At 35.9% G+C, this 15,834-nt stretch overlaps 1 protein-coding gene and 1 long non-coding RNA gene across 2 annotated transcripts; both read left to right on the plus strand.

Annotated features, from left to right (window-relative positions):
* Nucleotides 1-3,795: 3,795 nt before the first annotated feature.
* On the plus strand, nt 3,796-5,963 carry LOC127088043 (serine carboxypeptidase 1). Its single transcript, XM_051028954.1, has 7 exons — nt 3,796-4,183; nt 4,361-4,468; nt 4,547-4,821; nt 4,913-5,274; nt 5,394-5,486; nt 5,618-5,723; nt 5,811-5,963. Exons 1-7 carry the CDS (start codon nt 3,796-3,798, stop codon nt 5,961-5,963), a joined length of 1,485 nt encoding a protein of 494 aa, XP_050884911.1.
* A 3,570-nt stretch (nt 5,964-9,533) lies between these two features.
* On the plus strand, nt 9,534-13,178 carry LOC127083502 (uncharacterized). The gene is made up of 2 exons (XR_007788451.1): nt 9,534-10,262; nt 11,079-13,178. It is a non-coding gene; the product is annotated as an uncharacterized LOC127083502 (long non-coding RNA).
* The last annotated feature ends 2,656 nt before the right edge of the window (nt 13,179-15,834 follow it).

Genomic DNA, 15,834 nt, shown 5'->3' on the forward strand with positions numbered 1-15,834 from the left:
AAATAAATGGAATTGTTTAAGGCACCTTAAAGTTTGTTACCACACCCTTGTAAGAATTAAAAAAATGTCCTTAAATTTTAGAGATGTATCTCATGACGCTTCCCAAACACATTCACTCATAAGTCGGGCTCTAAGGCTATGATTTTTTTTACAAAAATGTATCTCCATGTAATTTACGGAGATGCATCTTCGAACGCTATGAAATAAAAAACACACCAAACTCTTTTTTCTTTCTCACTTCTCAAAATACTCTCACAAACTCTAAACCTCTCAAGTCTGAAATTCTCTCAACTCACAAGCTCCCAAAATTATTCAACAAACTTTAAATCTTCTTCTATCAATATCAAATCAATCAAAAAGCTCACTCAACATCAAATTAACTTGACATTTGCTAAGTTTATGATTTTTCTAGTTTTTTATTTCGATATACACTTGTAGAAATTTAACATTAGGTTATGTAATAAGTAGTTTAGATAAGTTATTGAAATATGCAATGTCTTTGATAAGTAGTTTTAATGGTCAATGCATTGTTTTGGTTGTTGGCATGGACTTCATTTCCACCATCAACGCCATTTTGAGTTATAGAACATTTCAGAGATGCATCTTTGGAATTTTTTATTTTGATTTCCATAATCTGCAGATGCATCTCCGAAATTTTTATGTCTGTAGTTTTTTGGATTTACCTCATTGTGTTTCATCTGTGTAATGCTTGTGTGATTTACTTATATGCATTATGGTTGATAAACAAGATATATTAAGGCACGACAGAGTTGCACAACATGCATCGGTTTGGAGGGAAAGATCTCAAGCCTCGCAGGCACCTATTGTTTCTAGTATGATTGTTGCACTGACGTCAACTTATGGGACTTGTGCGTCCCCGTCTTCGTCTTCCCGTAGGAGACAAGTGTCACCTACCGAGGCACCCAAGGCACAACGGGCACCTAAGTCTCCGCAAGAGGCCCCACATAGGTTTGGAGGAGGCCCATACGACTTATCAATGTTGCCTCTATACCCCGACCACACTGCCCAACATGTCTGAGACGAAGAGATAAAACTTAATTGTATTCATTCTTTGAAAAATATATAATATTCAAAATATTCTTTGAAAGCCATGTCTTACGATGATTTTTTTTTCTTCAGGATCGTGATGCTTCAAAATTCATCGACCATGCCCGAAAGATTACGGGTCTACAAGTACCTAATGAGTAGTGGTTTATGGATGTGTTATAGCTAATTGAGTTGGGAGACTTGTGTAGGATCGGTTATGATACGGTTAACCATGGTATGTTGTCCGTGTTTGTAAAGATATGGCACTCGGAGACGTCATCATTTCATCTTCCATATGGTGAGATGTCTATAACACTGGACGATGTCTCGTACCTGTTGCATCTTCTGATAAGGGGGAAACTGTTAGACAATGGCAGGATTAACAAAGATGGTGCACTAGAGATGATGGTAGACTATCTGGGAGTTGATCCAGGGGAAGCCATGAAGAAATTAGAAGCCACTCGAGGGGCTTATGCTAGGTTTCGATTCCCTAAGAGGTTGTATACATAGTAGCTGCATAATGCAAAGCAAGATGCTGGTGATGACGAGCTGGTTGTGCAACGTAGAGCATACACTATTAGAGCATACTTGTTGTATTTAGTTGACACATACATTTTAATGGACAAGAGTGTCACTTATGTGGATGTGATTTACATGCGATACTTTGATGACTTGGAGTAGATCCATGAGTACAATATGGGGCCGCTTGTTTGGTCTACATGTACTCCGAGTTAGTCGAATACTATAATTGGAAGACCAAGCCGGTGACAGGCAATTTCACATTGTTGACGGTAATATTTCGACATCTTTTAGTGTTTCATAAAACTTTTTCTATATCAAATTTTGCATCTTTTACTAATGATTCATATGTACCATTTTCAAGCTTGGATCCTCCAACACTTCTCACATATATTCGACTGGGATCATGTGTTTTGACCTACACTGAGGGTATGTCACATGCTTTTGTACCGCTCAGAGGGAATCAGACTACGGAGCCATACAAAGTGTATCTTGAGTGCATGATAGCATAAGATATATACTTCCATACGTACATCGATCACTGTGAGACACATCCCTTGGAGGACATTGCCTTCTAATCTGGATGGTTGACTTGCGGGTCACATCTGACGTATCCTCGACTTTCTAAGCACGTCATGCGGCAGTTCGGCTACATGCAGTTTATTCCCAGAGACCCTTCCGAGACAACTCTTCCCGCCATGACATGTGGAGATATGGATACCATGTTTGATGGTTATCTTTATCATATGGTACCGTATGAGGCACATAGTACCCTGACTCCTAGCGACTGGAGTATTGTACACGACTACATCTGGTGGTATTTTAGGGTTTCACATCCTTATATGATACCAAATGCTCTAGGAGATCCACCTACGCCAGTTCTTTAGAAGATACTAGAGGAGGAGCAAATTAGGTCAGATCATATTGTTTATGTGTTTCCTAGATGTCGTCGTATCATGGAGATTGAGCATGAGGGTATAAACAGAGTATTTTTTTTCAGACGACTCTAAGGTGAAGGACATTCTAGATGTCATGATGAAGGAGACACTGCAGTACAACAGCCAGCGAGGAACAAGGGGCCCCGAGTCCGTCATACACAATAGTATATAGTATTTGTATTAGGAGCCATATTTTCGGTTGTATTTTATTTTGACTTCTTTGTGTAGTCCAGATTTATTAACTTTTATATATATATATATATATATATATATATATATATATATATATATATATATATATATATATATATATATATATATATATATATATATATATATATATATATATATAATATATATATATATATATATATATATATATATATATATATATATATATGTCTTTCATATTATTCCAAAAGTGTGTGGTTTAATTTATACAAAGCAAAGTCATATATGGTCAAATTCATCGGACCATCTCTAAATCAAAGTAAAAAATTATTGTCCGGTGTAATTCTGGAGATGCATCTCTGGATTATGTCTGGTGTAAATACGGAGATGTATCTTCGGAACAATTTAAAAAAAAAAAATGTTTCATTGAGTAATGCATGAGAGTGTACATTAAGTTGTTCAGAAAATGCATCTCTAGAATAAATTTTAGAAAAAATATGGGACGACACTAAGTTGGGGTGATGTTTGACTGATGCACATGATAAGTCCGAAAATGCATGTTCGGAAGAAAAAAAATAGACAATTTTGAATTCTCATATGATATTTTATCATCGCATAGGAGGGATTAGCAATTCCCTAAATAAATGTGATAATAACTGAAAATAAAATCTACAGCATGGTACGGGCCAACTTAGTCCTCAAATTCTTTGAACAAGTAAAACGTATTTATGTATATCCTTCCTCGAGTAAGCATATTCTCACCCCTAACTAACAACATTACAGATGCTCTCAGAAACTAGGATGGAGATACATTACAACTGCATAAACCACAGCAATAAGTTAGAGGAACAAATACCCCATTAACTTTCAAAGTGCTAAATTGTTAAATAACTTCACATGGTTCTAGAAAAAGAGAAACATGAACAATCCATTGCGTTCAAGTTGAAACTAAATGAAATCAGCCGGCTAATCTATAAATAGTAATGTTATTACTCTTTTGTTTCTATCACATGTCTCCAACCACAATAAAACGACTCCTACAAGATTTGCCAATGTTTTTCATCTATAAATAGTTAGAAAGTTGAAACTTATGATATATAGAAAACAAGTTAAGAACAAGATGAAGAAGGTTTCTCTTTATGCTTGTCTATTACTCAACTTAAGTCTTTTGGCTATTGTTCCATATAGCAAAGCTAGTCAAGCTGATAAACTTGATGAGTTGATTCTGTCCAGAAGCTCACAGAATCCTCCTAAGACTTTTACTTGGGAAGAAGAAGAAGATACATTGAAAACACAGTCTTCTTCTGCTTATGTTGTACCTCCTCAAGAGGGGAAAAGGCTTGCTGACAAGATTGTCACATTGCCTGGTCAACCCTATGGAGTTAACTTTGACCAATACTCAGGCTATGTCACAGTTGATCATGACACTGAAAAAGAACTTTTCTATTATTTTGTGGAGTCTCCCTCTAACTCTTCCACCAAACCTTTAATATTGTGGCTCAGTGGAGGTAAAAAGTCTCACAAACTTTTTATGCTTATAACTCTATTTTTATCAACTCTTACGCGTTAAAATAAACTCTAAATTTTATTAGCAAAGTTTGAGTCAAGTCTACATAAGTTCAGGATTACATAAATTTTTGAGTTTGGCAATTTGATTCTGACAAGATAATATTTGAAACTCGCAGGACCTGGTTGTTCTTCACTGGGATATGGAGCCTTTGAGGAGCTAGGACCCTTCAGAATCAACTCTGATGGAAAAACTCTACACCGTAACCCATATGCTTGGAACGAAGGTGCGACAATCATCAATATAACTGATTTTCCTTGAGAGATGAATATGTTACCAACTTGTATCATTGTGAAATACGCAGTTGCAAATGTGCTTTTCTTGGAATCTCCAGCAGGAGTAGGCTTCTCCTACTCAAACACAACTTCTGACTATGACAAATCAGGAGATAAGACAACTGCAAAGGATGCCTACGTCTTCCTAATCAACTGGTTGGAGAGGTTTCCACAGTACAAAACAAGAGATTTTTACATTACTGGAGAGAGTTATGCTGGTCACTATGCTCCTCAGCTTGCATCCACTATACTTCACAACAATAAACTCTATAACCAAACCGTTATTAACCTCAAAGGCATTTCTGTATGTTGTTCAAACTTCAAACACTGATAATGCAATATAACTAACAATCATATATCTCTAACTTTCTTATCTTGTATTTAAAAAATTTCAGATAGGAAATGCCTGGATTAATGATGCTACAGATTTAAAAGGGATATTTGATTACTTTTGGACTCATGCTTTGAACTCAGATGAAACTCATGAGTTGATTGACAAGTACTGTGACTTCACTTCTGAAAATGTTTCAGCAATATGTGCTAATGCAACAATAAGAGCTTCAGATGAGATAGGACACATAGATTTCTATAACATCTATGCTCCACAGTGTCATGATTCTTCTCTCAAAAATGGCTCAACTGGTTATGCAAGTAATGAATTTGACCCTTGTTCTGATTACTATGGTATTGCCTATCTAAATACACCAGACGTCCAAAAGGCTCTTCATGTAATACCTACTAATTGGACCTATTGCACGTAAGTAATTCATAACCCCTTTTAAGAAATTGTAAAATAGTACTGTTTGTTTTGACACCTCCATAACTGTATTTTTTTATGTTAATCAAGAATGCATTATTTTTTATGACAACTCGCAGTCGTGTTATTCGTAACTGGATAGACAGTCCAGTTACCGTCCTTCCCACCATCAAGCACCTCATTGACAGTGGCATTAAATTATGGATATACAGGCAAGCTCAATTTCATATTATATAACAAAGTGTTAACACTCCTATGAAAATTTGAATACACAAGAACAATAATATACCATGTAGACTCTTGTGAATAATGAGATGTTGCATTTTTGTATTATCTATTACAGTGGTGATACAGATGCAAGGGTTCCAGTTACATCTTCAAGATATTCTATCAACACTCTTAAGCTTCCTATCAACTCTCCTTGGCGTCCATGGTACTCCGGAAAAGAGGTACTGAAATTACTCTATTTAGTGACTTTTCTTCTAGAGCAAGTAATATAGTATTTTTGAACTGTGACCAAATTATGATAATGACAGATTGGAGGATATGTTGTTGGATACAAAGGACTGACATTTGTTACAGTAAGAGGAGCTGGACATCTCGTTCCAAGCTGGCAGCCGGAACGAGCATTGACTTTGATCTCATCATTCATCTATGGAATTCTTCCTCCTGTCTCACCATCAAATTAATGGCTTCTAAGCATGATCCATGTTTCAATTTACTTTCTTGAAATGCACTTTGTGCCTAATCTACTTGTTAGATTGTAATAACTATTGACACTCTATTACTTCTCCTCAAGTTGGTGTGTTGTATGATGAACACCCCACTTGAACACTTGTTGAGAGAAAGTATTAGTGCCCAGGGATTTTGTAAAAGTATCAGTTGGTTGTTGTTTAGTTGGGGTGTATTCAGTAGAAATTACGCTTGATTGTAAATGTTGACATATGAAATGACAATCCACCTCAATATACTTAGTTCTTTCATGAAAAATGGGATTTGTCGCGAGATGGAGTGCAACTTAATTGTCACAAACAGAGTTATGGGTGAATCACAATTAATGGGTAGACATTATAATAAGCTTCTCAGCCAAATGATTTCACTAGTGGCATGAGAAATGACTGCTTCACTAGATGATCTTGACACGATTTCTTGATTCTTTGTTTTCAAGATATTGGAGTTGAATCCAATTTCATCAAATATCATGAAATTGATCTTTGAGTCACTAGGCATGAAGCCCAATCAGAACACAAAACTCAACAAAGTTTTAGGTCATTTTCTTTTGGTAAAATGATTCCTTGTCCGGTGAGGATTTTAAATACCGTAAAACTCTCATGGTAGCGTCCAAGTCCAAATGTGCTTGTTCTTGTTGCTGCATCAATTGAATCATAATATGAAAGAGTAAGTGATCACTGGGCAAGTGATAGTGGGGTAAATGAGACATACCACGAGTCTATGATATTGAGAAGGATCTGAATAAGGTGATCTAGAAGCCAATGCAAAACGATGGTTTTGTTCCATCAGAAAGAAATAAGGTTTGCAAGTAAGCATTTTATTATGTTGCGGCCTAAAAAATACGAACGCTCGAAATACAACAGAATCATTATCGAAGTTTATTTTTAAAAAGAAAAACGTCGATAAAATTCTAAAAGAACGAAAATGGTTGTGACAACCAAATTCAAAATTGGGAGTTGGTTATGCACTCATCACATCCGTTGTATTCAACGAAATTCATTCAGTTAGTTTTACGAATAGAATGTTAGCGTATTTGTTTTCTTCCAATTATTACTGTGTGTTTATAAAAAGAAATAAATGACTAAAAATATATTTTTTATTAGAGTATTTGACAAGATTGCGAGTCTTACTCCTATATATTCTCATATGCGATGAGAAATTCAAAACAATGTAGTTCTTAGCAAGAAAACATTGTTTGTTGCTTTTAGAGAGTGATGCTTAGGTTGCATTGAGCAATTAAATATTGTTTGTTGCTCGCGCATAGTCTCGAAATGGATAAAGCATCACTCGTTTGTGAAAAAGGTTTTCGGTCGTGCTAAGGCGAAAAAAAGATAGTTTGATGGGTTAAATTTATTTTAGGTTTAAGACAAGTATTAGTATTCGAAAAGTAAGCTCTACAATTAGTATCCAAATACTCTGAAGAAAGAAGCCTACGCCCAATTAATCATTTAATCCGAACTTATTATAAAAAAGTGAGGCGAATTGAGTCACAGTTCCTTAACGGAAGATGAGTATTCGAACAGCAAACTATACCACTTCTATCCAAATAATCTAGAAAAAAAGACCTACGCGCAATTGATTTGTTTTCATCCACGAAAAAATGGAATAAATTCGGTTAATTATCGTATCTTAGTATGGAAGATAAGTATTCGAAAAACAAATTCTACAACTAATATCCAAATACTCGGGAAAAAGAGAGACCTACCTCCAATTCATCATTTTTCATCCAATTTATTTGAGAAAAGATATTTGACGTGCTTTTGAATAAGTTTGGAAAATGATGTTGAACATGAAAAAAGATTAATTTTAATTTGAAAAGAATTGATTTTTTTAATAACAGTTGGAATCCGTGACCAATTATTTGATGTTGATCCACTTTAATTTTATTATAAAACAATTTTGATTTTATTTAACAAAAGTATCTGATTTTTATTATTTTTGACGAAATAATTAATTAATCAATTTAATAAACAAAGGTAAATAATGAAAATAAAATGACTAAGAAAATAAATAAAACAAAGAAGTGGGTGCAAAAATAACATGGATCAAAACCCATCAAATTACATGAACATGAAGAACAAAACATGAATATGAAGAACACTCGGTACATATTCTATACCTTGGATAATTGACACTGGTGCCACGCACCATATTACTCCCTCCGTTTCTTTTTAAGTGTCACTTTCTTGATAAATTTGTGTTTCTTTTTAATTGTCACTTGTAGAATTCAAGGTAGTATTAAATGCACTTTTGTCAAAATTACCCCTATATAATTATTACAGAGAGAGAAAAAGTAAAATGAATGTAGAATATAATTAAGGGTATTATAGGTAAAATGAGAATTATTGTTTAAAAAGTAACAATAATAATTAGTTTTTTTGGTATGTGTAAAAAGTCAAAATGTGACACTTAAAAAGGAACGGAGGGAGTACTAATTCTTTAGCAAACTTTTCTCACTTCAAAAATATCTCACCCTTTACTATGAACATGCCCAATGGAAATACAACTAATGCTACTATTTTCGGAACTGTCATCCTCTCAAAATTTATAACTCTCCAAAATGTTTACTACATACCTGAATTTAATGTAAACTTGATTTCTGTTACACAATTGACTTCTACTTCTACTTGCTATTTTACTTTCCAACATGATAAATGTTTGATCTTGCAGAATATGTCCCAGAAAATGATTGGTTTAGCTAGGCGTTTGGGTGATCTGTATGTTTTTTATGTTGAACCTATATCATGTAACCCTCCCTCTGCCTCTACTTGTAATGCTAGCTATACTTTAGACAATGATGCCAACATATGGCATCTTAGGCTAGACCATATTTCTGATTCTGTTCATAAATATATTTCTGTACAATTTCCTTTCATTCCCTTTAATAAAATTGGACCTTACCATACCTGTCATTTTTCAAAGCATAAAAGCTTACCATATCCTGTTAGCACTAGTATCTCGTGGATGATTAGAGTAGATTCACCTCGGCCATTTTAATGAAATTAAAAAGTGAGAATCACAAACATCTCACTACCTTCTTTTCTTTCATTGAAAACCAATTTTCTACTACTTTAAAATGTCTTAGAAGTGACAATGGTCCAGAATTTCTCATGCATGATATTTTTAATTCAAAGGGCATTTTACACCAACGCTCTTGCGTTGAATGTCCTCAGTAATACAGTTTGGTTGAAAGGAAACATCTACACATCCTAAATGTGGCTCAGGCTCTGTCCTTTCAAGCAAACCTTCCTGATTTTTTTTTGGCATTTCTCGATTCAACATGTTGTGCACTTAATCAACAGGATTCCCTCTCCCTTATTGAAAAACAAATCTCCTTTTCAACTTTTATACAACGAAACTCCCACTCTATTGCACCTAAAAAGTTTTTGTTGTCTTGCTTTCGCTTCTACTTTACATGTGCATCATACTAAATTTGATTTGCGTGCTAGAAAAACTGTTTTTTAGGCTTTATAAATGGTACTAAAGGCTATTTATTATATGAATTAAACTCCCATAAATTTTTTATTTCCCCCAATGCCATCTTTTATGAAACCACCTTCCCTTTACACATTCCTTCCCCACCTCAAACTACCTCCCCCCATATTGACTTACTTGAACCAGACCTAGAACCCTTAATCCCTTCACCAACCACTACTCCTCTTCTTCCTTATGATTCTGCCCCTAACAGTCCCAACCATTCCATCCTTATCCATCCTCCCATTGATTATCCCCCAACCCATTCTGCCATTAATATTTCTCCTCCCATTGCTACTCCTCCCTTAGAAACTGCTCCCTTACGCCAATCCACTAGGACTATTCGACCCCCTAGTTACCTCAAAGATTATCACTACAACCTTCTTACAAACCATTCCACCACAACTGTCACTTTCGATGATAATCCATTCCCCATTTCCTCGGCTTTACACTATAACAACTGTTCCTCACAATATAAATTTTTTTGTCTCTCTATTTCCTCAATGGCTGAAGCAAAGACATATAATCAGACTTGTAAATCACCTTCCTGGATAAATGCTATGCAAACTGAACTAAGTGCCTTAGCATCCACTAACACCAGGTCCATAGTTACTTTACCACCCAACAAGAAACCAATAGCTTGCAAGTGGGTCTATAAAATTAAATACAATGCAGATGGTTCCACTGAGCGCTACAAAGCTCACCTTGTGGCCAAAGGCTACACCCAAATTGAAGGTATCAATTACTTCGACACATTCTCTCCGATTGTAAAGCTCACTACGGTAAGATCTCTCCTTGCTTTAGCTTCTGTTAAAGGTTGGTATCCCGAACAACTAGACGTTAACAACGCTTTTTTACATGGTGACTTACATGAGGAGGTTTATATGACTTTACCTCCCGGTTTAGTTGTTCCTGATTCTAAACCTTCGAATACCAAAGTCTGCAAGCTTCACAAGTCCCTTTATGGACTTAAACAAGCTAGCCGATAATGGTATTCCGAGTTATCTGAATCTTTAATCTCAATTGGGTATAACCATTCCCTTGCTGATTATTCTCTCTTCACAAAAAGAAACAACTCTTCATTTACTGCTTTACTAATTTATGTTGACAATATCGTTTTATCTGGCAATGATTTATCTGAAATCAAAAGTGTAAAAACATATATGCATGGCATTTTTAAAATCAAGGGCAATTCATTAATCAAGTAGCCAGAGCTTCAATGGGGATATTCATTAATCAAAGAAAATATACTCTTGAACTGTTAGAAGATTTTGGCCACCTCGCAACTAAACCATCTAAAACTCCCTATGATCCTTCAATAAAGTTACACTGCCAAGACTCAATAAAGTTACACTGCCAAGACTCTCCTTTATCTGAAAATGATTTCCAATATAGGAGACTCATAGGCATACTTCTTTATTTAACTACTATACGCCCTGATATCGCTTTTGCAGTTCAACAACTCAGTCAACATATTTCAAAACCCAAAATTGTTCACTACGAAGTTGCTTTACGTGTATTACAATATTTAAAATCTGCCCCTGGCACTGGTATTTTTTATTCTGCTTCCACTGACTTGTGCTTATCTGGCTTTGCAGATTGCGATTGGGCTACTTGCCCCATTTCCAGAAAATCTGTAACAGGTTATGCGGTGTTCCTTGGCACATCTCTCATATCGTAGAAATCCAAAAAGCAATCAACTGTTTCGCGTAGCAGCTCTGAGGCGGAATACCGTGCCCTTGCAAGTCTAGCATGCGAAATACAATGGCTCCACTACCTTTTCACAGATCTCAACAGTCCTTTCACTCATCCAACTTATGTCTATTGTGACAATAATTTTGCGATATATCTAGCTCACAATCTGTCATTCCATGAAAGATCCAAACATATCGAGATCGACTGCCACGTCATCCATGAAAAAGTCGAAGCTGACCTCCTTAAGCTGTTCCCCATCAGCACGAAGACACAAGTAGTTGACTTCTTAACCAAGCAGCTCTACAGACCCGCCTTTGAAAGCCATATTTCCAAGCTTGGACTACTCAACCTTCATAGTCCAGCTTGTGGGGGTGTCTCAATTATAGAAAATATAGACTAAGTCCTCTATTTTATATATGGCCTATATGTATTTCCGTTTCTATCTTTCCTCATATATAGGATAGTTAGTTAGTTTATATGTATATAAATATGGGACTTTCCCTTAATAATCATACAGAGAGTTCTATTGTTTGTTTGTTGTAATGACGTGTTCTATTCTAATGAGAACATTGTGATCAACACTACAGAAACCGAACCCTAACCTAACTAAAGTGCTCGGTCCGACCACATTAGCAACAAATTACAACAATTAACATGGGAAAATATTAAGGAGTGTGCAGAAATGTAAAATCAATAAGATTGTACTAAATCAGAGCTCCGGCGAGGGGTCTAAGCTCCGAAGAGTTCAAAATTCTCAGGTACCGTTTATTCTATTTCAACTTTCTTTCTTTATATTCTTCTCTTACTTATCCTTCTAATTCTTATGTTACTTCTTATTCTATGTGTGCTGCTAATGCATGTTGTTGAGGCGATCTCTAGAAGAATGTGAGCCCGACCTTATCAGCAAAAGACATGTTGGAAGACCCTGATGCACTCTATTTCCTCTAAAGAATATTCAAAGCAGTGTTAGAAGAACTTGCTTCAATTCTCGCCGACCATATCCCCATCTTAAAAGGCGTAGATTTACTTTGTCCTTCATCAAATCTGCACACAATCATGATCGTAAGAATATGCCATGAATAAGAAAAATAAAGACAAAAATTTAGAGCTTCCGAAACTTACTGAAAATGAATTTACTTTCTTCCTGGAGCGGTCCTCCATCAAAAATTGAATATCAATTAGGCGCTGCAAGCGTTTCAGGCCAGCCTCCTCCGTGGGGGTGTCTCGCTCCCTGTAACCCAGGTCACTGATAAAGCTCATAATCTATTTCTTTTGGTACAAAACTTTTGTAGTGATACCCTCATTTTTATAGACATACACCCAACTTTCCATAAGAAAGTGAGTCTGAATCCAGTACTTAGGGAACAACTGAGCAAATCTGCCCTTCACTCCATCCCCACTAGCGTAAACCGTAGCGTGAGCCTCAGGATGGATAAGGGTGACCAGAAAGACCGATCTTCAAAAGGAGGTTGCTTGGGAAGAGTCCCAAAGCCCCGGGCGATCAGCACCAGAGAAATCAATCCCCTACTCTGTGTTTGAGTTGCAGGACTCCAACGACAACAAAAGAGATGAAAGAAAAGGGCCAGAGAAGGCTTCTCTTTCAAGTATTCACACAAATACTAGAAGAATTGAACATATGCCCAACTTTATGAACGAAGTTGTGAAGGAGACATTAACGGGTGATTAATAACATGAAGATGATAAAAATACACAAGAATGAAGGGGGTTGAGTTTTGTATGCCGAAAAAATTCTTTTCACTTATGATTCTAGAACATCAGATTCTAAACTAGGTTCAGAGTCTGATACCAGAGTGAGTAACAACAATGAAAGATTTACTTCCTTTTATTAACTCTATTTTATAACATAAGGTGTCAAGCTCAGAATCTGATACAGGTAAGAGGTTGAATCAGATTAGAGTCTAACTTCTGAGTTTGTTGCACATCTGAATATAAATTTCAAAAGTAAATAAATAGACACACAATACATCTTGGTTCCTCTCAAACCGAGAGTATTCCAGCCCCCTTGCAGCACAAGAGCTTTTAACTATAATCAGATTGATTACAATTTCTTAAGCCATGATCGTGTTATTTGCAAGTGCACGAATTACGTCAAAGTAATATAAAAGAATATCGATCCCACAGACCACAGAGACCAATCGTCAATCTGTCGATTACTATCGTTACGGTGTTTATCTAAGGCAGTATAAAAGAGATATTGGGTTTGCAAAATAACGGTAAATAATAAATGCAGGTAAAGACAGGTTGAATGTATTTCACATCAGTTAAGTGATGTTTCGATTGTCTAAATAAAACTACTTATGAGGCAATATTTTCTACTCTTGAAAAGAATCCATTTAACAGGAATTGTCGCTTTCGCGTATTCAGAACCGAGTTTACCCTTAAATTAAGGTCTTTTATTGTGACTTATAAAAGGTGCGCAGAACACTAAAGTAGTAAACTTATTTTTAAGAAATGAGACTCGTAAACTTAGTTGAAAAGTTATTTTGATTTGGAAAGTTTACCCAAGGAGTTTCCTGATTTTAAATCCATCAACGCATCCGCAAACGGTTTCAAAAATAGTTTTCCTTAAAGTGATAAAAATTCCTAGTTACTAAGCCAGGGTGCTTTCGCACTCCTCGAATAATTAAAACTAACCAAGTTTGTTTTAGAAAACTTAAGTTAAAAATCAAAACAGCCTTTAAAGTATTTCTACAGATTCAATATGTGAAACATTACTTTAACCGCGATCCTTACATTCTAACCTTTAAAAGATTTAGCCAGACATGGTAACACAAAAAAACACAACGGTATTGATCATGATGAAAAGTTTGTTTTAGAATGTGAGGCGTAAAGAGCGAGTAAAGTGCGTAAAATAAATAAAGTAAAGCGAGTGCAAAAAATAAATAAAGTAAAGCGAGTGCGGAAAATAAATAAAGTAAAGCGAGTGCGGAAAATAAATAAAGTAAAGAAAGTAAATAAAATAAAAGCGATGCGAGAAATAAATAAATAAAGCGATAAATAAGAACCTGCTCCAAATGGAGGGCTTTAAATCTGATACAAAAATAAACCTCCGACTCCTGAAGCTAAAGACGACAGCAACTCGAAGTGACCCAACTCAATCTCACTAAGGTGCGATAACCCCCCGATGTGACGGATTATCGCTATTACAGATGATAAATATATGCTTAGTGTTGTAAAACTAAGTTGGATGCCTAGAAAATGAAATGAAACGAACTATTTATAGAGGATTTCAGCAGCTTGCAAAGACCATGGTGCCCTCCAACTTCTCCTTAGTGGGGACGTGATTACCAAAGGTGGCGCCCGCCATCCCTTCATGGTGCCCGCCATGTGTGTAAATGGGGTGAATCATGGGAACATGGCGGTTAGCTCCTGGTTGAGGGCTGATGACTCATGCCTTCTCCTATAGCGGTCGCCATGTGCAACTCCATGTGTGTAATTTCGCCGAAAAACCCTAATTTTAGGTCTTTTTGCTTCGTTTCTTTCAAAAGAGTCCGAAAGTGCTAAATATCTGAAAACAAGAGAAAAGAGAGCATAATACAAACAAAATGATAATAAAGTCCTAATAAACATGTGAAATCCGAGTCAAAAACACGGTGTAATTCAGTGTGATCAAGCCACCAGCTCAATGTTTCCTGCTTAATAAACCTAGATCGAGACTTATTGTTTTGCCCTCAAGCATGCGACTTTAGTGTCTGAACAAACCACTCAGAAATTCATGCTCTGCCCGCAAGTATGAAACTTCAATTCTTAATTACACTGATCGAGTCTTCCTTACTCTTCCCTAAAGCATGAGACTTCAATTCCTGAACAACCCTTTCAGGACTTCTTGCTCTTCCTGCAAGCATGTGACTTCAATGCTCAAGCACCCAACAAGAGACTTCTTTGCTCAAACACCCATCAAGAGACTTCTTTGCTCAAGCATCCAACAAGATACTTCTTTGCTCAATCTAACAGAAAGAGACATACTCTAAGCATATCAACTATAGTCTTCAGAATCTCTTAACAAAAACGTCTGGTATTAACCTTATATTTATGTGTGTGCGTCTTGGTTAAGCATATGCACAAAGATTACACACAGTTGAGTAGAATATAAGTTGATTTCTCCTAAGTGTGGAGATTGAAGTTTTCAATCTTCTTCTCTTCAAGCACATATTTCCTTCTCTGTTGTGCCTTTCTGTTCTGGTGATCTTCTTGATCATTTTCACTCTGCTCTCACACACTTAACCCTTGTAGTTATATTTTCTATTAATGTGTGTTTCTCTTATCTGTGTTTTTTAAATAAACACAATCTCTCTCTCAATCCATTTTGTGAACCGGTATCATAGTTATATGAACACAGTCATGGATTCTTCAACCCCATTCATTATTGATAAGAGACAACCAACGCTGTGAATGTTTTTAATCTTCTTTGTAAATAGATACTAAGAATAGATCCATTGAAGATTGAAACTACTAAAGGTACAAGTAGTCGTTGAAGGTATTTAGCTGTTATACAATTGAGTGAGCTAAAAACTCAGCAAGCATAAAGACGTTAAGAGGAGCAGAACAGAGTTCATAACAGTTGAAGAGATCAGATCCTGACAACATTACTTTATCTTTATTTGACATAAAGTAGTGTACCGTTGTCATATGATCTTA

Source organism: Lathyrus oleraceus, chromosome 5 (genome assembly GCF_024323335.1).
Source record: "Lathyrus oleraceus cultivar Zhongwan6 chromosome 5, CAAS_Psat_ZW6_1.0, whole genome shotgun sequence".
Taxonomy (NCBI): Eukaryota; Viridiplantae; Streptophyta; class Magnoliopsida; order Fabales; family Fabaceae; genus Lathyrus; species Lathyrus oleraceus.

Bases quoted from the DNA above. Each gene is read 5' to 3' on its own strand.
- LOC127088043 (XM_051028954.1), top strand. From the start codon at position 3,796: ATGAAGAAGGTTTCTCTTTATGCTTGTCTATTACTCAACTTAAGTCTT. The intron at 4,469-4,546 runs GTGCGACAATCA...TGAAATACGCAG, and splicing joins CCCATATGCTTGGAACGAAG to TTGCAAATGTGCTTTTCTTG. The intron at 4,822-4,912 runs GTATGTTGTTCA...AAAAAATTTCAG, and splicing joins TTAACCTCAAAGGCATTTCT to ATAGGAAATGCCTGGATTAA.